The 26,480-nt window shown below is 36.7% G+C and overlaps 1 protein-coding gene across 1 annotated transcript in view; it reads left to right on the forward strand.

Annotated features, from left to right (window-relative positions):
• Positions 1 to 26,480, forward strand: part of PCDH15 (protocadherin related 15) — a 1,094,267-nt gene that overhangs the window by 711,731 nt on the left and 356,056 nt on the right. Inside the window, exon 15 of the mRNA XM_060404607.1 lies at positions 6,070 to 6,202. Within this exon, the coding sequence (XP_060260590.1) occupies positions 6,070 to 6,202 (133 nt within the window). The remainder of the gene's footprint in view (positions 1 to 6,069; positions 6,203 to 26,480) is intronic.

The following is a 26,480-nucleotide window of genomic DNA, read 5'->3' on the forward strand; positions in this document are numbered from 1 at the left end:
CAGCCACTATGGAGAACAGTGTGGAGATTCCTTAAAAAATTGCAAATAGAACTACCTTATGACCCAGCAATCCCACGGCTGGGCATACACACCGAGGAAACCAGAATTGAAAGAGACACATGTACCCCAATGTTCATCGCAGCACTGTTTATAATAGCCAGGACATGGAAACAACCTAGATGTCCATCAGCAGATGAATGGATAAGAAAGCTGTGGTACATATACACAATGGAGTATTAGCCGTTAAAAAGAACTCATTTGAATCAGTTCTGATGAGATGGATGAAACTGGAGCCGATTATACAGAGTGACGTAAGCCAGAAAGAAAAACACCAATACAGTATACTAACACATATATATGGAATTTAGAAAGATGGCAATGACGACCCTGTATGTAAGACAAGAAAAAAGACACAGATGTGTATAATGGACTTTGGGACTCAGAGGGAGAGGGAGAGGGTGGGATGATTTGGGAGAATGGGAATTCTAACATGTATACTATCATGTAAGAATTGAATCGCCAGTCTATGTCTGACGCAGGATACAGCATGCTTGGGGCTGGTGCATGGGGATGACCCTCAGAGATGTTATGGGGAGGGAGGTGGGAGGGGGGTTCATGTTTGGGAACGCCTGTAAGAATTAAAGATTTTAAAATTTAAAAATAAAAAACTAAAACAACAACAACAACAACAACAAATTGTACCATTTCTGAAGTTAAAGCTTCTTAGGCCTCTCTTCACAACCTCTTTTTATTCATATTTTATTTTGTTCTTAGAAACAAAGTGCTATGGGTGAAGTTTTATTCATAATATAAACAATTAACATTGATTGTGATATTATAGTCTGATCCAAATACTTGAAATTTGTCATTTTCTGTGAGATAACATCCTTCCTTGCAAACCACAGATGTTTTATGCTCTCACACAGAAGCATACACACACATCAGATAATTAAAAAGTCTTGTTTACTTCCCAGTTTTGTTCTTGTAGAATGCGGGGAGAAAAGCAGGCAGATTTTAAATTTGTAAGTTTTGCCTTTGAGTTTGTCTTCTGTTACTAATTATCTTCACAACCTTAAATCGATTACTTAATCTTTCTGATTTTCTAATATCCTTTCATAAATGAGAGTTAAACTAGATGGTTTCTAGGGTCTTTTAAAATCATATGATTATCTGAGAAGTTACATCACCTTTCTTGTTCTACTTTGAACTCATTACCAAATGGGAAATAAAAACTTTATGATTTTTGTGTTTATAGATTTATCTACTATAAATCTGACTATAGTATAAAAATAAAATTTATATCATATAGAGTCTCAGTTTTATGCATTTAAGACTAGCTGTAAAATGCAGTACAAGGTGTTCACATGGAATGTTATTATTTACCTTGTGACTGTCCTGTTTTGTTATGTGGTTAATTAATGATATTGAATTACTAATCTTTATACAGCATTAATGATATTATTTTATTGTTAATACTACCAGGATTCAATTTTAGAAAGCTAACTCTGACATTATATTAACATCAGGGCTAAAAAAGGGATAGAGTTTTAGAAGGCCATAACCATCAAGTAGGTGGGTGCTTATTTCAACTTACTGTAGCAAAGTGCCAGGATGTTAAAGATGAAAAACTTAAGAGCTTGAAATATGATCATACTCAAATAACTCTAAAATCCAAGTGTGTGTGTGAGGGGAAAGGGTTGGGAATGATTGATGATTCTAGCATTTGAATTACTGGAAAGGAGCAAAGGAAGCAAAGGAGTAAGTGCAGATGAAGGAGACGGTCATGTTGGACCTTGGTGTTCACTGTCTTCTGCCTTGGGAAATAGAGTCTCTTTTTTGTTTTGCATTTAATATTTTTCTTCTCTCTGCCAAATACACAGGCATCTTATGAGTTAGAAGTCATTACTGTAGTGTTGTGGATGTAAACAGTTTAGTCAAAGGGGGAAGAATAAGGAAATCTGCAAAGTACGATACGTTTAGCATAAATTATACTTTTAAGAGCAGAAAGGGACCCATGTTCAGATAAAACTTTTATAAAGTATTCCACACCAGTAAGTTGAAGCTCTAAAGAATATCAAAAACAGGAAGGTTCTAGATTTTTGAAAGGAAACTTTGGATTTAGGGTACAGGTATTTTTTAGGTCATAAAAGTGAGGGACTATCTTGCCTCCAGGGTTATTAAGGAGAGTTTTCGGTCAGCTTGTAGAGGAATCCCCTGGACTCCTAACTTAAAAAGCAGGGGAATCTGCATGTTTTACTCCCCATGAACTTCTGGGACCCTGGTCTTCTAAATCAAATTTGTGTGAGAAAAACCTTGTATATTCATGGAAAATGTAGATTTTCAGTCCCACACCAAAAGATTAGGATCCAGTATGTCTAAACCCTAACACCACCACAATCCACTCGGGAGGGAGAGAGGATACAGTGCCTGTAGATTTTAGCTTAGAAAAGTAAAAAAAATGCAATTAAATGTAAAATAGTTAAAGAGATGTGAATAAGATAAATGCAAGCTTATTAATTCCATTTCAAAGAATAGAATAAGAAACCTTATTTTGAATAGTTATCAATAATAACTGATATATGTATGTTTTTCAGTATGTACTTCCCTGGTGGCTCAGATGGTAAAGAATCTGCCTGTGATTCTGGAGACCTGGGTTTGATCCCTTGGTCATGGAGATCCCATGGAAAAAGGATCGGCTACCCACTACAGTGTTCTTGCCTGGAGAATTCCATGGACAGAAGAGCCTGATGGGCTACAGTCCATGAGGTCTCAGAGTCAGACACACCTGAGCAACTAACACTTTCACTTGACTTCATATATGTATATAAACATACATACACACGTACACACACACACACACATATTTAATCCTTATGCTAATCTTAATGTTATTATCTTTAGTTGTCAGATGAAGATAGTGAAACTGAAAGAAGTCAGTTGCCTAGGATCACATCTGGTAGCATCAAAATTTTAACCCAGGAATGTGTGGTTATAATCCAGTGCTCAACATTGCTCAGCTAGGATTATTATCAATATGGTGTAGGGTAAATGTTATTGGGCTTATTATGAACAGAGGATGTGCTGGCAGCAAACAGGAAGAAATAGTAAAATGTGTGAATCACTTTATATGTAACAAACACTAAGAAAATAACTCAGAATGAAGGGTAATATTAACAGTAATGTTTATCTTGGGATGGTTGTTGGAATGAGATCACCACCTGGGAGAATAATATGCCCACTCATACTGACAATTACTTTATTCCCACAATATGAAAAGTAGGGCTCTTTGCACACTTTTTAACTTCTTGATATTTCTCTTTTTAATCTATCCATCATAGTTGTTGTTTAGTCACTAAGTCATGTTTGACTCTTTTGCGATCCCATAAACTGTGTATAACCTGCCAGGCTCCTCTCTCCATGGAATTGCCCAGGCAAGAATACTGGCATGGATTACCATTTCCTTCTCTAGGGCATCTTCCTGACTCAGGGATCGAGTTTGGGTTTCCTGCATGGCGGGTGGGTTCTATACCACTGAGCCACCAGGCAAGCCTGACGTTTTAGTACTGATAAGGGTAAACTTGATACCTCTAAGTTTATAAGCAACATTTCATCATCCATTTTAACCTACTTTAAACATCTTACCCTTAAAACATGAGTTGTAAAAAAAAATTGAAAAGAAAAGCAATTATATTGGTGAATTTTAATAATGAGATAATATCAGAGCAAGAAATAATGCAGATGCATTAACTAATTATGAAGTCTAAAAGATTTTAATTTAGATTGAGATTGCTTTGGAACAATATTGTGGTAAATTTAAGTATTTTTTTTAAGTCACTGCAAATTTTTAGAGGTGCTTAGTATTCTATAGGTATCTATTCTACTGAAAATATGTTCAGAAATAATTTGAACTTAGGCATATGTAAGGTGATAAGCTAAAAAAAAATTTTCAGTGCCAATAAACTGTAGAAAATTCTGAAAGAGATGGGAATACCAGACCACCTGACCTGCCTGTTGAGAAACCTATATGCAGGTCAGAAAGCAACAGTTAGAACTGGACATGGAACAACAGACTGGTTCTAGATAGGAAAAGGAATATGTCAAGGCTGTATATTGTCACCCTGCTTATCTAACTTCTATGAAGAGTACATCATGAGAAATGCTGGACTGGAAGAAGCACAAGCTGGAATCAAGATTTCCGGGAGAAATATCAATAACCTCAGATATTCAGATGGCACCACCCTTATGGCAGAACATGAAGAGGAACTAAAGAGCCTCTTGATGAAAGTGAAAGAGGAGAGTGAAAAAGTTGGCTTAAAGCTCAACATTCAGAAAACGAAGATCATGGCATATGGGTCCCATCACTTCATGACAAATAGATGGGGAAACAGTGGAAACAGTGTCAGACTTTATTTTTTGGGCTGCAAAATCATTGCAGATGGTGACGGCAGCCATGAAATTAAAAGACGCTTACTCCTTGGAAGAAAAGTTATGACCAACCTAGATAGCATATTGAAAAGCAGAAACATTACTTTGCCAACAAAGGTCCGTCTAGTCAAGGCTATGGTTTTTCCAGTAGTTATGTATGGATGTGAGAGTTGGACTGTGAAGAAGGCTGAGCGCCGAAGAATTGATGCTTTTGAACTATGGTGTTGGAGAAGACTCTTGAGAGTCCCTTGGACTGCAAGGAGATCCAACCAGTCCATTCTAAAAGAGCTCAGTTCTAGGTGTTCTTTGGAAGGAATGATGCTATGAAACTCCAGTACTTTGGCCACCTCATGCGAAGAGTTGACTCATTGGGATTCTGATGCTGGGAGGGATCGGGGCAGGAGAAGGGGTTGATGAGATGGCTAGATGGCATCACTGACTCAATGGGTGTGAGTTTGAGTGAACTCCAGGAGTTGGTGATGGACAGGGAGGCCTGGCATGCTGCAGTTCATGGGGTGGCAAAGAATCGGACACGACTGAGTGACTGAACTGAACTGATGATCTGTATTTCTCTTAAGAGCTTTTCAAAGTAAACAAATATAGAATAATAATCTCAGAAAAATGTTTTCAGTAACACGTCTTTAACTGATACACTTAATGTAAAGAACTTTGGGCTACTTTAAGAAAAATTTTGCCCCCAAATAGAAATTGTAAGAAATGTGTTTTGAATAAAAAGGCATGATTTTGTTAAAATAAGTTAAAGCACACAACTCAGGCAGTGGTGGTATGTTCTTTATGAATGAATACCAACTTTGTAAACCCCTGGTCTCATTAATATAGTCCAGCCAATGTTTCTTCGGTACCAATGTTGAATATGTTGCTTCTGCAGCTTTTGCTACTTAAGGAAATTTCAGAGTTTAGATATATTAATAAAGGTGATTATATCAATGCTAATGGTTTTGTCCTTCTAATAGCAGAATAAATTTTGTCCCTCAAAAACAAATGTCCATCGATCTAAGCCTTCAGTTAAATCTAACTTCCAAAATTTTATATTATACTCTTTAAAGAAGACTTAAAAACAGATTTCGTATTGTTTGCAACTGTTTACACAACTATTACTTTATGATCCTGACTCTTGACATGCATTTCATTAAGCCATTGATGTCAGCAAAAAAATTAATAAAACACAGCCCATATTTTGTTTTCTGTGTTATTTTAATCAATACTCCCTCTGCTGTTTTAATGGAAGAAATCCCCAAGGACATCTCTTATTACCAAATATTTACAGAGTATTTTTTTGCTATTCGAGAAGCATTACAAAATAAAGTCAAAAGTCAAGGCAATTTAATGCATTACCTCTATTTGCACAGCTATTTCTTTTTAATCCACACTATTAATCTAAGTAGGAAAAATCCATACCTGAGGCATTTTTTTTTTCATTTTGCTAAGATAATTTCATAAAAACATCATCGTTTGGTGGTAGCTTTTGTTTTTCCACCTTTTTATTATGAATTGTTGTATTATTTCCCATAAAAATTCAGAATTTCTCTCTCCTGTAAACCAAACAACAGAATATCAAATGCAGTCTGTCAATAAATGTGATGTAGATTTTCACCCATCTTGTTTGCTTCTCTTTCTCTGCAGGCATTCCATCTGTACTGTGTACATTGAAGTGCTTCCTCCAAATAATCAAAGCCCTCCTCGCTTCCCACAGCTAATGTATAGCCTTGAAATCAGCGAGGCCATGAGGATCGGTGCTGTTTTATTAAATCTACAGGTATGCTCCTTCGTTTACATATTAAATTCTAGCAGCAACCTTGAAGGCTAATGGGTTAATATCTGTGCAAGAAGGGAGAAAACCTCACATGTCACTTACACTCTGATGAATGACAATTCCATCTGGAAAGGAAAGTAGGGATAATATGGATGGAGGGTTTCCACAGCAAATCTATTCTATTGATTGCCACTACTGAAGCACTAACGTTAGCTGGCAGGGATTAGCTGCAGTCATTACAAGAGAGAATGAAAGGATTGGAAGCATGCACTTGAATATCTTGTACTTTGCATCCAAAGAGCTTGCAGCTGACTCTTGTGTTCTGTCTTGGATTCCTTTGCCCCGGAAGGATTTATTTTTGCTGCAGTGTTCAGTATAGAAAATGACTTCAGATTCACCAACTGATGGTAGGCATTCTAATTCAGAGGCAGGCAATTTTATTTTTTGGCCATGGGAAAACCTTCTAATTGCTGTGCTTCAGTTTACTTGTTTAGATGAAGGGGGTAGATTTAGGTGATATTTCCATTCACAGCTCTTGATACTTGGGCATATGAGTTACTTGCAGAATGATAGCTTGATTTTCACAATTTATATATTCCTGGCTAAAGCATATTTGGCCAGAAAATGCTATATTTTCAACTGAACCTACAGTTTCAAGTTGGGCTACTTGTATTGTGATGATAACTGTCACTTGCTATAAAAATCATGAGTACAAGACATTGCTTTATCTACAGATATTCAGAGGACAGAGAATTTATCATCTCCTGGTGTTATATGGGAATAGCAGGAGTTGCTGACATGAGAATTCAGGAAGCTGGCCTTGAAGATTAGAAGAGGTTTTTTGTTTTTTGTTTTTTTTTCTTCAAATATGATGAGTTAGGAAAATCCCAGCATTGATCTTTGTCATCAAATGAGAGGACATGAGGCATCTTGCAATCTTATTTGAATACAGACACCCTGTCTCTCAAACCCTGATGATATAAAATTAAAGATTCCATAGAATGTTTACACTAGAAGAAATGCTAAAAATAATGAAACATATCAACCTCATTTTCTAAATCTGGGAAATGAATCTTATAGAAAGTAAATGGGGCCTAAATCAGTTGATGAAATTCTCAACATTTCCAAAACAAAGCTCATTCTGTTATAGCACACACATTTTCTGAGGCTGCTAAAATTTTGGCTGGCATTACCAGATACTTCTTTTTACCTCTGCTCTTGTCTCTATTTTGTTGCTTTTTCTCTAGGTAACTAGAGAGAATTTACTTTTGTTGTTCATTTACTATTAAGACATAAGGAAATAAAATTATATAAAAGTAGATATATTAGTAATAAGGAAATTTGGGGGATTTTAGTAGATAAAATAGGCTTCCTTGATGGCTCAAACAATAGAGAATCTGCCTGCAATGCAGGAGACCCAGATTTGATCCCTGGTCCTAGAAGATCCCCTGGAGAATGAAAAGTCTCTCCATTCCAATATTCTTGCCTGAGTCCCTTGGACTGCAAGGAGATCAAACCAGTCAATCCTAAAGGAAATCAACTCTGAATATTCATTGGAAGGACTAATGGTGAAGCTGAAGCTACAATACTTTGGCCACCTGATACAAAGAGCCAAGTCACTGAAAAAGACCCTGATGCTGGGAAAGATTGAGGGCAGGAGGAGAAGCTGATAGCAGAGGATGAGATAGTTGTATGACATCCCTGACTCAATGGACATGAGTTTGAGCACACTCTGGGAGATGGTGAAGGACAAGGTAGCCTGGTGTGCTGTTTAGTCTAGGGGATTGCAAGCAGTCGAAAGTGACTAAGTGACTGAGCAACAATGGACAAAAGAAAAAAAAAATCCTGTAGTTTCTTTAGGAGAAATAATACATTTAGTTGAGTCGTGTAAATGATAAAATATGGGTAGCCAATTATACAGAGTGAAGTAAGCCAGGAAGAAAAACACCAATACAGTATACTAACACATATATATGGAATTTAGGAAGATGGCAATGACGACCCTGTATGCAAGACAGGAAAAAAGACACAGATGTGTATAATGGACTTTTGGACTCAGAGGGAGAGGGAGAGGGTGGGATGATTTGGGAGAATGGCATTCTAACATGTATACTATCATGTAAGAATTGAATCGCCAGTCTATGTCTGACGCAGGGTGCAGCATGCTTGGGGCTGGTGCATGGGGATGACCCAGAGAGATGTTGTGGGGAGGGAGGTGGGAGGGGGGGGTTCACGTTTGGGAACGCATGTAAGAATTAAAGATTTTAAAATTTAAAAATAAATAAATTAATTAATTAATTTAAAAAATATGGAAAACCAAATATTAAATAGCTACATTTATAGAATAATGAAAATTTTTGTTTACCTCTGATGGGAATTTATTTTGTTTAAACAAAAAGTAAAGAAAAATAAATCTTAGATTTGTAAGTTCAGGCCAAGAAATTGTACATGTTTAACATTTAAATATTTCTTGAGAATGTGCCTTTGTATAATTTAACTTTCTGTAAGTCAGATATAATTTTGCTTCTACAATGGCTCTGGTTTTATTTCAAATCCAAGAAATATCTGGGAACCACAGTACAGGAGAATAATTCTGTGAGTTAAAGATGAAAAGGAGTTGGCCTTTTTCATATCTCAAATTTCTCTAGTACAAAAGCTGAGGAAATACTTGAAGTGACATTTCTATTCACCCTTTGTGCTTCTGGTACAAGTGAAAGAAAAGATGCCAATTGCAGTGGCAGTCTCTATTAGAAAGAACTAGGGTGACACCATCAAGGCATTTTTTATAAGCCGCCAACCATATACTTTTGCTCACGATCAACTGAGATTGAATTTAAACTAGTGACCTAAAAGTTGAAAAGCTCTGTCAAATTACTCTCACAAAGACTTCTAATAACAGAATGTATTAGAGGTACTTCTGGACACATTCTCATCATTTTCACACACAGCACTGCCCGCTGCTGACTCACAGCTCAATTTAGAAAGACAGGATTTATGGAGAAATATATTTTCAAAGATAACAGAAGACTGACTTCAAAATAATCTGTTTTGACTGAGGTCAAAGTGGTTTCTTTTCAAACAACAGTCTTTGTTTCCCTCCCCAGCCCTTTTCCTTTCCTCTTGTAAGTATTTTCCTTTCATTCTTTCTAAAAGTTGTTTAGGAGGCTGTGATTTTCCTCAAAATATCCTATTAAAGATATTTTGCCTAGCTGCTTTTTTGATGGCATTTCATGGAGGAAAATGTTACCAGGAGCTTTTATTTTTTCAAACTTGTTGTGCTGATCAGCGTTAGTATTAGGTGGGACTTTTTCTTCCAGAATTGGTCAGATCTTGCTCTAAAGCATGTTCCTCCTTTGTAATTCTGAACTACCAGTGAAGCCGGTGAGACTGGTGTGCTGATGCCAGAGCATACACTGGGATCCAGAAAGCAGGCTGTGCGCCTTTCTCCCCAATTTTGTGTTTGGTTATGTCACATTGCTAGCTTGAAATGGCCCATGGTGGGTGTTTTTATGCCATCATAACCAGCAAATGCAATGAATCGGTACCCTCCAGTCCAGATCAGTTGTTAAACTTTTGTTTACACACCATTGGATTTGGAGCAAAGTTCTCAAGATTCAGATCACTAAAATGTGTTGACTCTAGCAGCTTTCTGCATCTTTGTCCCTCTGAAATTTTGATCTACTTCCATCGCTTTAAAGATGAGAGCCATGCTTCCAAATGTGACTCTATATTATACTCAAATACAATAGGTCTCAGGTTTTTTTATCCATATAAAAACATTTTTTTACTTTCATATTACCCTTATAATTTATGGCTCACATTCTCATCGACTGTTTGGCACATCCCTGTTACCACTATTATAATCTTTTCTTACACATGGATTCTCCTTGTACCATCACCATCATCATCATACTCATATAATAATAATAGCTATATAATGACACTTATGCGGAACTTAGTGAGGCATGACTACTTCCAATAATCATGTACAGATGTGAGAGTTGGACTATAAACAATTCTGATCACTGAAGAATTGATACCTTTAAATTGTGGTGCTAGAGAAGATTCTTGAAAGTCCCTTGGACTGCAAGGAGATCACACTAGTCAATCCTAAAGGAAATCAACCCTGAACATTTGTTGGATGTTGAAGCTGAATCTCCAGTACTTTGGCCAGCTGATGAGAAGAGCTGACTCATTGGAAAAGACCCTGATGCTGGGAAAGATTGCAGGCAGGAGGAAAAGGGGATGACAGAGGCTGAGATGACTGGATGGCATCACTGACTCAATGGACGTGAGTTTGAGCAAACTCTGGGAGATGATGAAGGACAGGGAAGCCTTGTGTGCTGCAGTCCATGGGTTACAAAGAGTTGGATGTGGCTGAACGGCTGAACAACAGTAACAACAATGAGGCAAGCACTGTTTAAGTTCTTAATTGTCTCAGTAAGGACAGCCAGGTTTATATTATACACTCACACTCAAAATTTCAACAATTTGTAATATAAAGTTTTATTTCCTACTCATACTGTGTGTCCATCATGAATCAATTCCAGCTCTGAAAAAAAAAAAATTCTACCCCTATTCTTCATGATTTTCACTCTATTTCAGAATGGTAGAACAGCCTCTACCTGGGACAGTGTTGTTCCTCTGACAGACTGAAAAGAGAGTCGCAATAAACCATATGCTGTCACATAAAGCTTCTTCTGGAAGTAACACAGGACCCTGCTACCCACATTTCCTTCACCAAACCAGGTCACAATTCTGCTAGTGATTCAATTATGGCAAGGATGTATAATCTTACCACTAGAAAGTGAAGTCGCTCAGTCCTGTCCAACTCTTTGCGACCCAATGGACTGTAACCTACCAGGCATCTAAGTCCATGGAATTTTCCAGGCAAGAGTACTGGAGTGGGTTGCCATTTCCTTCTCCAGGGGATCTTCCTGACCCAGGCATTGAACCCAGGTCTCCCGCATTGCAGGCAGGCACTTTACCTAGAGGCAGACACTAATTACATGGCTATGTCTGATGTCAAGAGCCATGATTTCTTTTGGTACAGCTTTTGCTTTCCAAGTCACTGCACACAGCAGCTTTGCTAAATGATTCATAACTGCCTAACATAATTTCCCATCCTTGCAGCATGCAATAACTGTTTCCTTACCACCCTTATCTTGATATCACTGCTATTTATTATTTGGGGGAGTGTTTATTATGGTACAATCCAATTTTAAGCACTAAATTGTGAATTAGTTAAAATGTCTAGGGTTTCGTTGCCAAATTTCACATTTTATGCCAATCTCTGGTTGGTAGTGACTGCTATATTCAGTCTTCATTCTGAAACTCATGCCTCTGTCTAGAATTTTATTGATCTCTTGACTGAAGGCAATATTTGCAGTGGAAAACACAACAAAACCCAACACAGCAAAAAGCAAAACCTAGTTATTTGCTCTTTCCCATCAAAGAGTAGTACACAATTGAGCAACTGAACAACCACCACCACAAAGGAATGATGCACATAATATCTATTTAATCCTTGGGATGGGAAGATGCCGTGGAGAAAGAAATGACAACCTACTCCAGTATTCTTGCCTGGAGAATGCCATGGACAGAGGAGCCTGGTGGGAGACAATCATGCGGTCAGAAAGAGTCAAACACCCATGAGTGACTAACACACACACAATCTGCATATAAATTAAATAAGCAGGGTGGCAATATACAGCTTTGATATAGTCCTTTCCCAAATTGGAATCAGTCCACTGTTTAATGTCTAGATCTTACTGTTGCTTCTTGACCTGCATATAGATTTCTTAGGAGGCAGGTAAGGTGGTCTGGTAGGTGGTCTGGTCTCTTTAAGAATTTTCTAAGTATGAGGTGGTCCACACAATCATAGGCTTTAGCACAGTCAATGAAGCATAAGTAGATTTTTTATGAAATTTTCTAGCTTTTTCTATGGTCAAGCAGATGTTGACAATTTGATCTCTGTTTCCTCTGTCTTTTCTAAACTCAACTTGAATATGTGAAAGTTCTCAGTTGAACCCTGGCTTAGAGAATTTTGAGCATTACTTTGCTAGCTTGTGAAATAAATGCAATTGTGCAGTAGTTTAAACATTCTTTGGCATTGCCCTTCTTTGGGATTGGAAGGAAAACTGACCTTTTCCAGTAGTGTGGCCACTGCTGAGTTTTCCAAATTTGCTGGCATATTGAGTGCAGCACTTTCACAGCATCATCTTAGGATTTGAAATAACTCAACTGGAATTCCAGCACCTCCACTAGCTTTGTTCATAGTGATGCTTCCTAAGGCCCACTTCACTTTGCATCCCAGCATGCCTGGCTCTAGGTGAGTGATCACACCATCATGGTTATCTGGGTCATTAAGTTTTTTTTTTTTTTTTTTTTGTATAATTCTTCTATGTATTCTTGCCAACTCTTCTGAATATTTCTGTTTCTGTTAGGTCCATACTATTTCTATCCTTTATTATGCCCATCTTTACATGAAATGTTCCCTTGGTATCTCTAATTCTCTTGAAGAGATTTTTAGTCTTTCCCGTTCTATTAATTTCCTCTATTTCTTTGCACTGGTCACTTAGGAAGGCCTTCTTATCTCTTCTTGCTATTCTTTGGAACTCTGCATTTAGATGGATATATCTTTCCTTTTCTCCTTTGCTTTTTGCTTCTCTTCTTTTCTCAGCTATTTGTAAAACCTCCTCAAGCAACCACTTTCCCTTTTTGCATTTCTTTTTCTTGAGGATGGTTTTGATCACCACCTCCTGTACAGTGTAATGAACCTCCGTCCATAATTCTTCAGTCACTCTGTCTATCAAATCTAATCCCTTGAATCTATTTGTCACTTCCACTGTATAATCATAAGGTATTTGATTTAGGTCATATCTGAATGGTCTAGTGATTTTCCCTACTTTCTTCAATTTAAGTCTGAATTTTGCAATAAGGAGTTCATGATCTAAGCCACAGTCAGCTCCTGATCTTTTTTTTTTTTTTTTTTTGCTGACTATATACAGCTTCTCTATCTTTGGCTGCAAGCAATATAATCAGTCTGATTTCAGGATTGACCATATGATGATATCCATGCGTAGAGTCTTCTCTTATGTTGTTGGAAGAGGGTGTTTGCTATGACTAATGCATTCTCTTGGCAAAAATCTGTTAGCCTCTACCCTGCTTCATTTTGTACACCAAGGCCAAACTTACCTGTTCCTCCAAGTATCTCTTGACTTCCTACCTCTGCATTTCAGTCCCCTATGATGAAAAGGATCTTTTTTTTTTTTTTTTTTTTTTGGTGTTGGTCCTAAAAGGTCTTTTAGATCTTCATAGAAATGTTCGACTTCAGCTTCTTCAGCATTAATGATTGGAACAGATTTGGATTACTGCGATATTGAGTGGCTTGCCTTTGAAACGAACAGGAATCATTCTGTCATTTTTAAGATTGCATCTAAGTACTGCATTTTGGACTCTTTTGTTGACTATGATGGCTACTCCATTTCTTCTAAGGGATTCTTGCCCACAGTAGTAGGTATAATGGTCATTTGAATTAAATTCACCCATTCCTCTCCATTTTAGTTCACTGATTCCTAAAATTCCTTCCAGACTAATTTGTTGTAATCTCAATACAGGTAATTTTTTTAAAATTTAAATTTATTTATTTTAATTGGAGGCTAATTACTTTACAATATTGTATTGGTTTTGCCATACATCAACATGAATCCACCACGGGTGTACACGTTTTCCCCATCCTGAACCCCCCTCCCACTTCCCTCCCCATATATTTTCCCTCTCCATGTTTTCTTTTTTAAAAAAATATTTATTTTTAATTGGAGGATAATTGCTTTACGATGTTGTGTTGGTTTCTGCTGTACATAAATGCGAATCAACCATAAGTATTCTTTCCCTCTTTAATCGCCCTCCCACCCTGCTCCCCCATCATCCCTCTAGTTTGTCATAGAGCACTGGATTGAACTCCCCATGTTATACAGCAACTTACCACTATCTGTTTCACATATGGTGACATATAGGTTTCAAAGTTACTCTCTCAATTTGACCCCCCAGTCCTTCCCCTGTTGTGTCCATAAGCACGTTCTCTATGTCTGTGTCTCTATTCTTGCCATGCAGATAGGTTCATCAGTACTATTTTATAGATTCCATATATATGTTTAATATAAAGTACTTATTTTTCTCTTTCTGACTTATTTCACTGTGTACAACAGACTCTAGTTCTTTTGCCTCAGTTCAACTGACTCAGATTTGTTCCTTTTTATGGCTGAATAATATTCCATTGTATATATGTACTGCTTTCTTTGTCCATTCATCTCTTGATGGACATATAGGTTGTTCCCATGTCCGGGCTATTGTGTGTTGTGCTGCAAATGAACATTGGGGTTCATGTGTCTTTTGAATATTGGTTTTCTCAGGGTATTTGTCCAGGAGTGGGATTGCTGGGTCATACAGTAGTTTTTTTTGTTGTTGTTGTTGTTGTTTTTTCCCTAGTTTTTCAAAGAAATCTCCATATTGTTCTCCATAGTGGCTATATCAATTTACATTACCACCAACTGTGCAGGAGGGCTCCCTTTTCTCCACACCCTCTACAGCATTTATTGTTTGTAGATTTTTTTGATGATAGCCATTCTGACTATGGTCTGGCCAATTAGGTCAGTTTTGATTGCTTCATTGTAGTTTTGATTTGCATTTCTCTAGTAATGAATGATTGGAGAAGGCAATGGCACCCCACTTCAGCACTCTTGCCCGGAAAATCCTATGGGCGGAGGAGCCTGATGGGCTGCAGTCCATGGGGTCCCTAAGAGTCGGACACAACTGAGCGACTTCACTTTCACTTCTCACTTTCACTTCTCACTTTCATGCATTGGAGAATGCAATGGCAACCCACTCCAGTGTTCTTGCCAGGAGGATCCCAGGGACGGGGGAGCCTGGTGGGCTGCCGTCTATGGGGTCGCACAGAGTTGGACACGACTAAAGCGACTTAGCAGCAGCAGTAATGAGCGATGAGCATCTTTTCCTGTGCTTGTTGGCCATGTGTATGTTTTCTTTGGAGGAATGTCTGTTTAGGTCTTCTGCCCATTTGTTGACTGAGTTGTTTGTTTTTCTAATATTGAGATACTGAGCTGCTTCTCTATCCTTTCTATTCCCACATTAGAGGAAATTTGAAAGGAAGATAAATGAATAAGAGATCACATTCACCTCAGTCTAAGTCCCCAGAACCAAAATTTGTTTTAAAATGAAGAAAAATGCATCATACAATAAAAATGAGGCAGTTTTTCTAAGTAAGAGTTATATATTTAATTGAGACATTATTGATGAAGTCAGCTACATGCCAGAAATGGAAGTGATCAGTGCAGTAGCCTGACAGCAGCCTGTAAGAAATAAAACCAGTTAATTTACTACCCAAGAATTAAGATTCCTTATTCTGAATATAAAGAAAAATAAAGTCTTAATTTTTGTACCTACAATGAAAATACAGGAGGAGAAAATATTTAGTAGATACCATGGAGGTGAAGACCTGTAGTATTTGGCATTTAAAGCAATCAACTCTAAATCTGCCTCCTTTTACTCCTGGATTTCTAGTTATCATAATCTCCTGCATTACTAGGTGAGTAAAGTGATGAAGTATATTATTCTCAAGGCCTTGACATTGTTTCTAACATGTGGTTATTCAAGAGGGAAAACCCAGTTCCTTTCATGCTTCTACAATAATCAAAATATCCATTTTCAGCAGTAAGATTACACCTGCCTGTAGAGAACAGATGTTAGTTATGAACAAGTTTTGAATCAAATGATCCATTTACCTATTGTTGGTAAGGAAGTCCTTAAGGAAAGTTCAACTACCCTTTGCAAAATAGATAGCAAACATATATGGGAAACAGAGTAAAGATATATCCCTCTTTGCACACAGTACGTTGCTGTAAGGGTGAAGTTTTGAAATTAGAGGAAAATAAGTGCTGGCAATTGTTCATTGATTAAAATATCTATCCCTGTCCTCTTTTTTTTTTTTTTTTTGCTACTAATTCTCTTATTTACACATGGACTTACTTCTGAACATGAATGGTGGTAGAAAAATAAGTGACTTGAAGTGATGCCAGTGCCAGTGCTGATTTTTTCAAAAATAAAGAACAGATATAGTAGAGCACAGACTGACAAAACAGCCTCTGGGCAAAGTAGCCTATATGGCTGGTAAACTGAGATGGTTTTTATATTTTAAATGTTTTTTTCATAAAATATAAACAAAAATGAAATTAGAAAACAAAAAATATATACAAAGAAGTCACATGTAGCCTTATAAATATTTTAATTACTTTTTAAGGAGGGGAAAAAGGATTCTGACCCTTATAATATTCAATTGAGTACCATGGACAGGGAGCACGTGTATACCTGTGGTGGATTCATGTTGATGTATAGCAAAATCAATACAATACTGTAAAGTAATTAACCTCCAAATAAAATAAATAAATTTGTATTAAAAAAATAAAAAAATAATAAAAACAAATGAAACAGGAGAGCAAATTAACAAAAAGTCCATTATGTTTAAATAAATGTGAATATCTAAAAAATAAAAAAAGTAAAAAATATTTTGCACTCTTAAAATGAAGTATATTAAATTAAAATAGGAGTCATTTAATTAAGCTATGTCAAAATTCTCTGTTATCTGTTCTGAGTCTCACATTAGCTAGTTGAAAACAGGAGCGATATTAGTTATTAAGGTATAGTCCATACATATATGTGTGTGTGTGTATTAAGTCAATACATTGCTGTTGTTGTTCAGTCACCCAGTCATGTCCAACTCTTTGCCACCCCATGGACGGCAGCACTCCAGGCCTCCCTGTCCCTCACCATCTCCCAGAGTTTGCCCAAGTTCACCTTCATTGTATTGGTGATGCTGTCCAACCGTCTCATCCTCTGATGCCCTCTTCTCATTCTACCCTCAACATCAGGGTAGATGTTCCCAGCATCAGGGACTTTTCTGTTGAGTCAACTCTTTATATCAGATGACCAAAATACTGCAGTTTCAGTTTCAGCATCCAATCTTTCCAATGAGTATTCAGGGTTGATTTCCCTTAAGATTGACTGGTTTGATCTCCTTCCTGTCCAAGGGATTCTCAGGAGTCTTCTCCAGCACCACAGTTCAAAGACAACATAAACTAAGGATTAACTTATTCTTTGATATAATCAAAAGACAGAATTTTAAGAGCTTGGGAAACAGGAGGGAAGTGTTGTCTTTTGGATAGCAAAGCGGAGATTAAATGAGACAGCATGTAAGCATGTTGATTGCATAGATCAGTGCCTAAAATGCAAAAAAAAAAAAAAGTAGTTCTTTTTATTTTTATTCCTAATCTCCAGAAGAACAAACACTGCCTTTTTTTGTTTGTTTGTTTGTTTTGTTTTTCAGTTAACTAGATTTAAGACTTTAAAGGTGAACAAGATGGTACTTGGAATAATGGATAGAACAGTGAAATATCAACTATACAGTAATGTATATATTACCAAACTTGTCTGGATCCATGCTGGGGTCTTAGTCCAGCTTAGACCCCTTGTCTTGGCCAAGGAGATTATTTTTTCAATTGAATTGACATAACCAATAAAGAAAACAAAGCTGAGATTGGAACATCACAAGCTTTTCAATGACCAAAGAATGGAGAAGGGGAAATCAGTTTTTAAATCAACTTCTCAAGCCAATTTGAGCAGAGCCACCTTATATATTGAAGGGTCAAGGTAAAAGGGAGGGGACTGGAAAGAGTGGGAGGAATATTCCCAATTTATCCAAGAATAGGAGTGTAGTTTGGATCTGGAACTGAGGCAATAATCCTTTTTAGCCCTTGTGTGGCTTTTCCACTGGTCATGGCAATTGAAAACTGTCCTGGCACTAATGGGTGTGTCAATTACCACACTAATGTATTACAGTGAGCATATAATGAGACTCAAAGTCTACTGAAAGTGAGCCTTCCTGCATTTTGGGGCTAACTGACTCTGAACAGTTCTGACTTTTCTCTTTGCAGCTTCCTCCTGAAACTTAGATATGAGAAATTGATTTCCATTCAAGGGGGTTGTAGGGAAACAGCCTTGGCAACAGATGTAATCCAAGGAATATATTCAATTACTTTATTATTTTGTTTGTTCTTCCATTGAGAAAGAATGATCATTTGTGTTTTAGAGAACACAGTGACACTTAGAAAGCCCAAGAGATATGTGGTTAAGAGGTCAACACTAATAGTAATAGCATCAACATTAATTCTAATTGAATGCAATTATCAGGCAGAAACTACACCAATCACTTAAAAGCTTCCTCATCTTTTATAGTCTCAGCAAAGCAATGACTTTTCCAATGTTGAACACAACCCTGTTGCAGAGTGGGCATTCCATTTCTTCTGATCTAGAAGCTGTGTGCTATTATTCATTATTCTATTCTGCCTTTCCTAGAGACTGAAGTTCATTTATTTCTCTCAGTTGTACCCAGACTTGAAAACAATCCCCTTAAGAGCAGAGTAAATCTACTCTCAAGGCTGATCACTCTTTCTGTTCTAAGGTGTGCTTGATCAGCCTTAATTTTACTTTCTTGCAGTTACTTCTTGATTCTTTACAAAAGTGAAGGAAAATATGTAATGTCTATTGACACTGGAGAAACTTAATTTAGCCACTGCTTTAAACTTCTGGCTCCACTTATCAGTGATCTCTGATGGCCTATGGCATGTTGAGCCATTTACCACCCCCCCACCCCCCCCCACCCCCCGCCCCGGCTTCTCTTTCCTGAAGTCTGTAAAGCAGGTAAAACAGCTCAGACATACTTAGCAGGAAAAAACCTAGAAAGTGGTGTGAAGTACATTAGAAAGCAAGATACTGCCATCTCTGATCATCTGAGGAAAAATATATATGTATACATTTTACTAATGAAATTGCTTGGTTAAGCAAAAGATGGTGTTTGTTCAACTTGCAGCATGCATTTATTTACTTGCCATCTTTCTTTTTTTTTTTTTTCATTTACTCATTTTAAAAATAGTTTCAGAAAGCTGTAGAACATAAACTCTGTGCCTCAAAGAATTAGTATATTTTTCTTCCTGAAGGAAAATTCCCGCTGCCTTAATGTCACTGCAGAATTAATCCATTTCTAGAAAAAATGAGTGAAATGCAAGCCATCATACAGTAGGGCTTCCCTGGTGGCTCAGTGGTAAAGAATCGGCCTGCAAGTGCAGGAGAGATGGAGTTCAGTCCCTGGGTCAGGAAGACACCCTGGAGAAGGAAATGGAAACCCACTCCAGTATTCTTGCCCAGGAAATTCCATGGACAGAGGAGCCTGATGGACTACAGTCCATGGGGTCACAAATAATCAGACACGATTTAGCAACTAAAGACCACAATGACTACATTAATACATCATATTAATATTATTTTTCATATTAATTTTCATATTGTTATTCATATTAATTAATCCATCATATGAGAGATATTTATTTGTTTTTCTGATATCTTTGAACTGTTCTAGAAGTTTTGAGAGTTTTTTCCTTTTATTGATGAATATTTCTTATAAAATAGGATATATTTTCCCCTGAAGATGATGTAGGAACTTATGATTCATGAATGTTTTACAGCCAAATATGTGTGAATCATAGACCCTATGCAATTTCATTTATATTATGGGGATCATTTTGGATATGTCATCTGGAGATTTGCTTTTCTGTCATCAAAGAAGCTCTTTTTTTAAACATTAACATGTCAGTGTATAGATTGACATTGCAGATTGTATTGAAAGACATTCTATTTAGTAGGTTGCTCTGATTTTGCCAAGTGTGAGGAATAAAATCATTCATTTTCCTCTGTATTTTTTACTTCATATAGTGGAAAATACATTGTTTCATCTTTCCTCCTAATATTAATAGATTTCAGATAACTCTTTCACCATTAACATTATCTCAAAAGAAAAGTGTCACAGAAGTTTAAATACATTGAACACTGATATTGATTACCCAATTTCAAGCATAATTTATATTTTATACTGAAGATACATAGATAGATAAGAGATTGTAAGATATATATTTTAGAGAGAAAGAGATGTCTCAATGCCAAGCAATCAGCTTTTACAAAAATTAAATATGATTTGTAGTGCAAATTTTTCTCCTTTAAAGCAGATGTTCTGATATGTCTAAGTTTCAAAAAAAAGTTTGCTATCCTTAAAACTATGGTATGTGTATTATCTAGGGATGATTTTTCATCTCTAGGCGTGCGAAGTTGCCAAAAGTGAGGAAAATGTATTTTTTAATGTATTCTGCATTCACATATGTATCTTCGTCTTCCCAAAGAATCACTTAGCTTCATGTAAATCTTCCATAGACAATAATATGCTCATAGGCGTAAAGCCAGAGAAGTGTCAGGAGGTAAGGGAAAGGAGAACTCCAGGTCTTATATATTTAAACAGTTATTTTCTGTCATTTTTCTTTGTGCCTTCCTAGTTTAAGAAAGAAATAAACATGATAAAAAATATATAAGATGTTCTGCAGAATATAATGCAGATTATGACTTGAACTTATATTTTCGATAGAGTTAGACTTTACTTTTTTTTCTGACTTAAACAGTCTCTAACAGAAAGTAATGTACATAGGAAATGAGTAAAAATTACCTAATTTTCCTCCCAAAGAGGACTGGTGTCTTATAAAACTTGATACAGTATAAGAAATAAGGCCATATTATCAAGTTCTTTTGAAAGCAGTTCATGACGTAACATAAATGAATCAGATGAAATAGTCTTTTTCTGATACCACTGACCATAAAGCAAAGGTGCTGTGGCCGGTGGGACAGGTGAACACAGATGATGATCTGTGGTTTTTATTCAGCCTGGAGACAGTCACTGGCCAGGAGAACAGCTTTATTTTGGTAACTCTCTTACTCCATATTTTCATCAAACACTTGGATGAAGACTTTTACAACCTCTAATCACACCATCTACCAATCTTTTCACCTTATTCCTATGTTCTGTTTTTAATCTTGCAATTAAAATGTAACACTCCTTCCTATCTCAACCATTTCCTTAACTTGAATACTGTATCAGTGCTTCTAAAGCCTCTGTAATGAAGGATACATTTAAATAAATTATTAGAAAAAAAAAAGTAAAACAGCAAAGAATGCAGCCTTTTTAAAAAAGAACTATTAGATTCAACACATAGTAAATCACCCTGGCACAACCTTTAAATTTTTCTAAACTACTCTAAATTTTATGGTGGAGAAATTCATTCGACATTTCTTGTATTGTCACGATCCACAATAACTACTTCAAAGAATGGCACAGTTCAATGGAACACGATTTGAATATCACTCAGGATGGGCTACAGTTTGCAAGGCCCAGTGCAAAATAAAAACACAGTACCTTTTAAGTGTCATCCTTTGTGTTGCTCCTGAAAGCACTCTTCTAGATCATGTCCACACTGGCCTGCTCAAGGACACTGTTCAGGAATCATATTTTTAACTTGCTGCATCATAAGAATCTCTTAACTCTATCTGATCATTTCTACCAGCATAAAAATATGTTACTATATAACCAAATTAAAGGCAAAGCAGGAACAACAAAATGTCTTTGACTACATAGACCACTCTAGCCCCTTATCTATTTCTATGTTTCCCTTCCCTGCAAAAAATTCTCAAACATGTTATCCGTATTTGCCTGGAGAAAGTCTTGGTCATTTCCTTTCTATTCTCTCTTGACCTCATTTTAATCACAATTTTAATAACACCAATCCAATGATAATGGCTCTTTTTGTAGTCTCAGTGCTCATTTTCACAAATAATTCCTCATCTTACTCTATCCATCAGTAAAATGTGATAGAATTAATATATCCATTATTATGTAAAAACTTATTTTGATTTCCAGTATAACAGTCTCCTGGGATTTCCCCCCAATTCTCCTGACTGCTGTATCCCAGTCTATTTTGATGGTTCCTCTTCATTTCCCTGACTCTTAAAATAAGGCGTGTGTCAAGGCTCAAGCTTTTCACCTCTTCTTTTTCTATGTACAGATATCTAAGATGATCTCATGTGTTCTAGTGGGTTTAAATTGTTATATGCTCATAAATTATAATTCATAGCTCTAGTTTAGCTCACTGCTTTAAAACTCTAGACCCATGTCCAACTGTGAGGTCTATATATACATATATATGATATCTTATATATATATTTAATATCCTATATATATATAGGATATTAAACAAGCATCTGTCTTAGGCTGAGTTTCCAGAGAAGCAGACTTAGAGATAAAGTTTCCCTTGTAAGATGTTTATTAGTAATTGTTTTGTAATCAACTCCTTTGGAAAGGGGAGAAAGAAAGCAGACAAATTTAGGGAGATTTTGAACTTCAATGCAGTCACAATAACTGACTCCCTACAAAGCTCTAGAACCAAGATAGTCCTTTATATTAAGGTAGGTCTTTTATAAACGTGCTTGAGTAAGTCAGATGCAGTTTGCCTCAGAAAGCAACTTGACCTTGGCAAGGAAGCTCTCTTCAGAAAAGGCATTCTTGGAAAATAAGATTAAAAAAGACACACTTATATGTACATACACATTTTTATTGTTATTGTTTAGTTACTATGTTGTGTTGAACTCTTTTGTGACCCCATGGACTGTAGCCCACCAGGCTTCTTTGTCCATAGTATTTCCCAGGCAAAAGTACTGGGAGTGGGTAGCTATTCCCTTCTCCAGGGGACCTTCCTGACCCAGGGATCGAGCCCACATCTCCTATATTAGCTGGAAGATTTCTTTCCACTGAACCTCAAGGGAAGTCATGTATATATACACAGATATATGTATGGATTTATGTATTTTTCTTGTGTGTATGTATGTGTGTAACAATCATTTTGCTGTCAGCAGAAATTAACACAGCATTGTAAATCATTTTCACTTTATTAAAAAAAAAAAGTAAAAAAAGGCCTTCTCTGAATAGAAGGCCTCTCTGTAGGCAACATTTCCAACATATAGTGGAATATTATTTCTTTGAATGGGAAATTGGGAGGCATATCACACTGCTATCACAGCATCTCAAAATTAATGCATTCTGTACTCAACACCTTGTACTTAATCCCCCTAATTCCAAGCAAATAATTGATCCTCTTCCATTTTTTCCCTTCTTAGTAAATTGAAACCTCAGATGTCCAAGACCTCAGGCCAAAACCCTTCAAATCACCTCTGATTTTTCTCTTTCTCCATATCCATCTCTTCTGTCCAGTCAATACTAAATTATCTCGTTTCACTATTTCTTACCACTCTTACTGCTTTGTTTCTGATACTGCTGCTGCTGCTGCTGCTGAGTCGCTTCAGTCGTGTCCGACTCTGTGCGACCCCATAGACGGCAGCCCACCAGGCTCCCCCATCCCTGGGATTCTCCAGGCAAGAACACTGGAGTGGGTTGCCATTGCCTTCTCCAGTGCATGAAAGTGAAAAGGGAAAGGGAAGTCGCTCAGCCATGCCTGACTCTTAGCGACCCCACGGACTGCAGCCTACCAGGCTCCTCTGTCTATGGGATTTTCCAGGCAAGAATAATGGAGTGGGGTGCCATTGCCTTCCTGATACTAGTCACCAACAAATTTTGCCCAGATTATTGCAACAGATTTCTACTGGATTTTAATCTCACTCCTCTTTGGTCTATTACTCATGCAAAAGTCAGAGTAATTATTTGAAAAACTACATAAAATAGGTTCACTTCTTTGTGAACATCCTCCAGTGGATACCCAAGTCACCTAGAATTAAAGACAATGTCCCTATGACACCTACCTGATCTGATCCCCTACTTCTCATCATCTCAGCAATTCTTATCTGGCCTCATCGACCTCCTTGCACACTGCCTGACTCCTGCCTCAGGGTCCATTCACTTAATATTTCTATTGTCTGAAGTTCTCTTTTCCCAGACATGCACATTTTTTTTTCCCTTCCTGTATGTTTCTGCCTGCTTCTTCCTTAGCAAAATGGTCTTCCTGGACCTAATTATAGAAAATAAAAATAACTATCTTACTGTGCTCCATACCAACTTTACCCTCCTTGCTTTTGCCCTAGGTGCCCTCTTATGTATTTTGTTACTGTGCCAAATGTTGCATTAGGTTCACAATGACAGACTCTATTTTATTCACTACTGTATCCTCAGTAGCTAGAACAGTGCTTAGAATATATACTATGCTATCCATAAACATCTGTTGAACGCCAGGTGGATCTGATTTCAAGGAAGGCCTGAACCAAGGTTTCAGAAAAACGTCATCAGTATTTTTGCCCCTCTTTCTGTTGGTTAGCTCTGTATAGACTTTATTTTCAGACAGCCTGTTATTAGGACAGAGAGGTGACAAAACAATCATTTTATTCTTGATTAAATCTGAAATGAAGACTTGGGGTAATACAGTCTTAAGATGAATTAAAGGGAAATAAATGAATGGAGAGTCTTCTGAAAGAAAAGAGGGTGACGTGATGAAATGTAGTACATACACATCCCCTAGAAATTCCCAAAATATTAAAACTTTTTTTTAACTGCTTGTATATATTTAGACAAATTTCAAGAAGATTCATTTTAGCATTTCCTATAAAGATTTTTTTTTTTTTTTGGTGGGGGTGGTTCCAATCATTTTATGCCTTTACAGATGGTTTACTGCTGTGGTTTTCTAAACTAAGATGTGAGTGGTAGAGTAATGCAGAATTAACCAGCCTACGATCTTAGTAGTGTTGAGACTGAAAACACTGACTTAGAGGAATATGTTCACCAAAGCAATAAGGTAGAATATGAGATCTTTATCTTTAATGGAATTTTATGGACAACCATAAAAGCGTTGTGTGTAGTTATAAAGCCAGGTCTGATCAAGAGACATTTCAAGTTGACATTTAGTCCCTATTTACAACTGTATTTCTAATCTTTACACTTATTTCTATCATGTCTCTTCTTAAAGCCATGGAGGACTATCTAGATAAGAGTCAGTTGGTCTCTTTTAATTGAATTTGTGGAAAAGGTGAAGACCTATATTCATCAACTTGTTTTTATAGACAATTTTTAACAATAGTTTAAGACTATAGTAGAAAGTGATTTTCATTTACTTCATTCCAGGAGACTATTGTGTGATCCAAAGAAAAGTTTGCAATTTCTAAACCTGCTTGATAAAGCAGGGTTTTGTTTGTCTGTTTGTTTGTTGGCTTCTTATTTTTCGTTTCAATTAACCAGAAGTAACCAATCTGCTCTTCCTAAAAGTTAAATTTAAAAAGACTACTTTGAAATCTGGGAATGAATGTGGAATACTGGTTTGGGCAAATATTTGAAAGCCGCTGGTATTTTAATACAGTAATCAGTACTACCTTCAGTAGCTTGGCATAAATGAGTCACTGTGCTGTTTCTTAAATAAACCTCAGAGTTTATTGCATGTCTTGAAGCTGTTACTTCACATACTGGTAACTATTGTTGATTAAAGCTTAAGTTTGTAAATGCTATTGTTTTCCTGAAGTTTTGATCAATAGGAACAAAAACAGTGTTACTGAGGTATACTCAATAAACAGCTTATAGGTGTCAATTTTCTAGAAGAAACAACAGGAGACCCAATTCATGTTGAGAAGTGTTGATGATGATTCTATGCTTAACTACCAGGAACTGGTTGATTTAGAGCTAAAAAATCATTTTTAGGTTAAAAAAAAAAAGAACATTTGCATTAGAATAGTTACTTAAGAAAACTGAAGAATGCAATATCTTTTGTTCTAGTTTTGAATACTTTCTATTTCACATGGATTCACAAAAACCCATAACAGTTTAAAAAAAATAAAGAAAAACAGTTTACATGTTTCTATGTTCTCAACTCACACACCTGCTTCACACATACAAAAGAAGAAAAAAAAATAGCTTAAAAAAGTTCACATTAAGAAATGTCTTTTAGGGCTTCCCTGGTGACTCAGTGGTAAAGAATCCACCTACCAATGCCCAGATTCGATCCCTGATCCGGGAAGATCCCACATGCCACAGAGCATCGGAGACTGTCCACTGCAACTGTTGAGCCTGTATGCCACAACCACTGAAGTGCAAGCCCGAGAGCCTGAGCTCCACAGCAACAGAAGCCACCACAATGAGAAACCCACACACTGCAGTAGAGAGGAGCCCTTGCTTGCTGCAACTAGAGAAAAGTCTATGCAGAAACAAAGATCCAGCACAAAGACCCAGAAACAAAGACCCAGCACACTCAAAAAATAATTAAAAAAGAAACATCTTTCAAACATAGAGGCAGAATTATTTAACAATAAAAATTAGCTTTGAAACAGCTTTATTTCCTACCACCTATCC

Source organism: Ovis aries, chromosome 22 (assembly GCF_016772045.2).
Source record: "Ovis aries strain OAR_USU_Benz2616 breed Rambouillet chromosome 22, ARS-UI_Ramb_v3.0, whole genome shotgun sequence".
In the NCBI taxonomy this organism is placed as follows: Eukaryota; Metazoa; Chordata; class Mammalia; order Artiodactyla; family Bovidae; genus Ovis; species Ovis aries.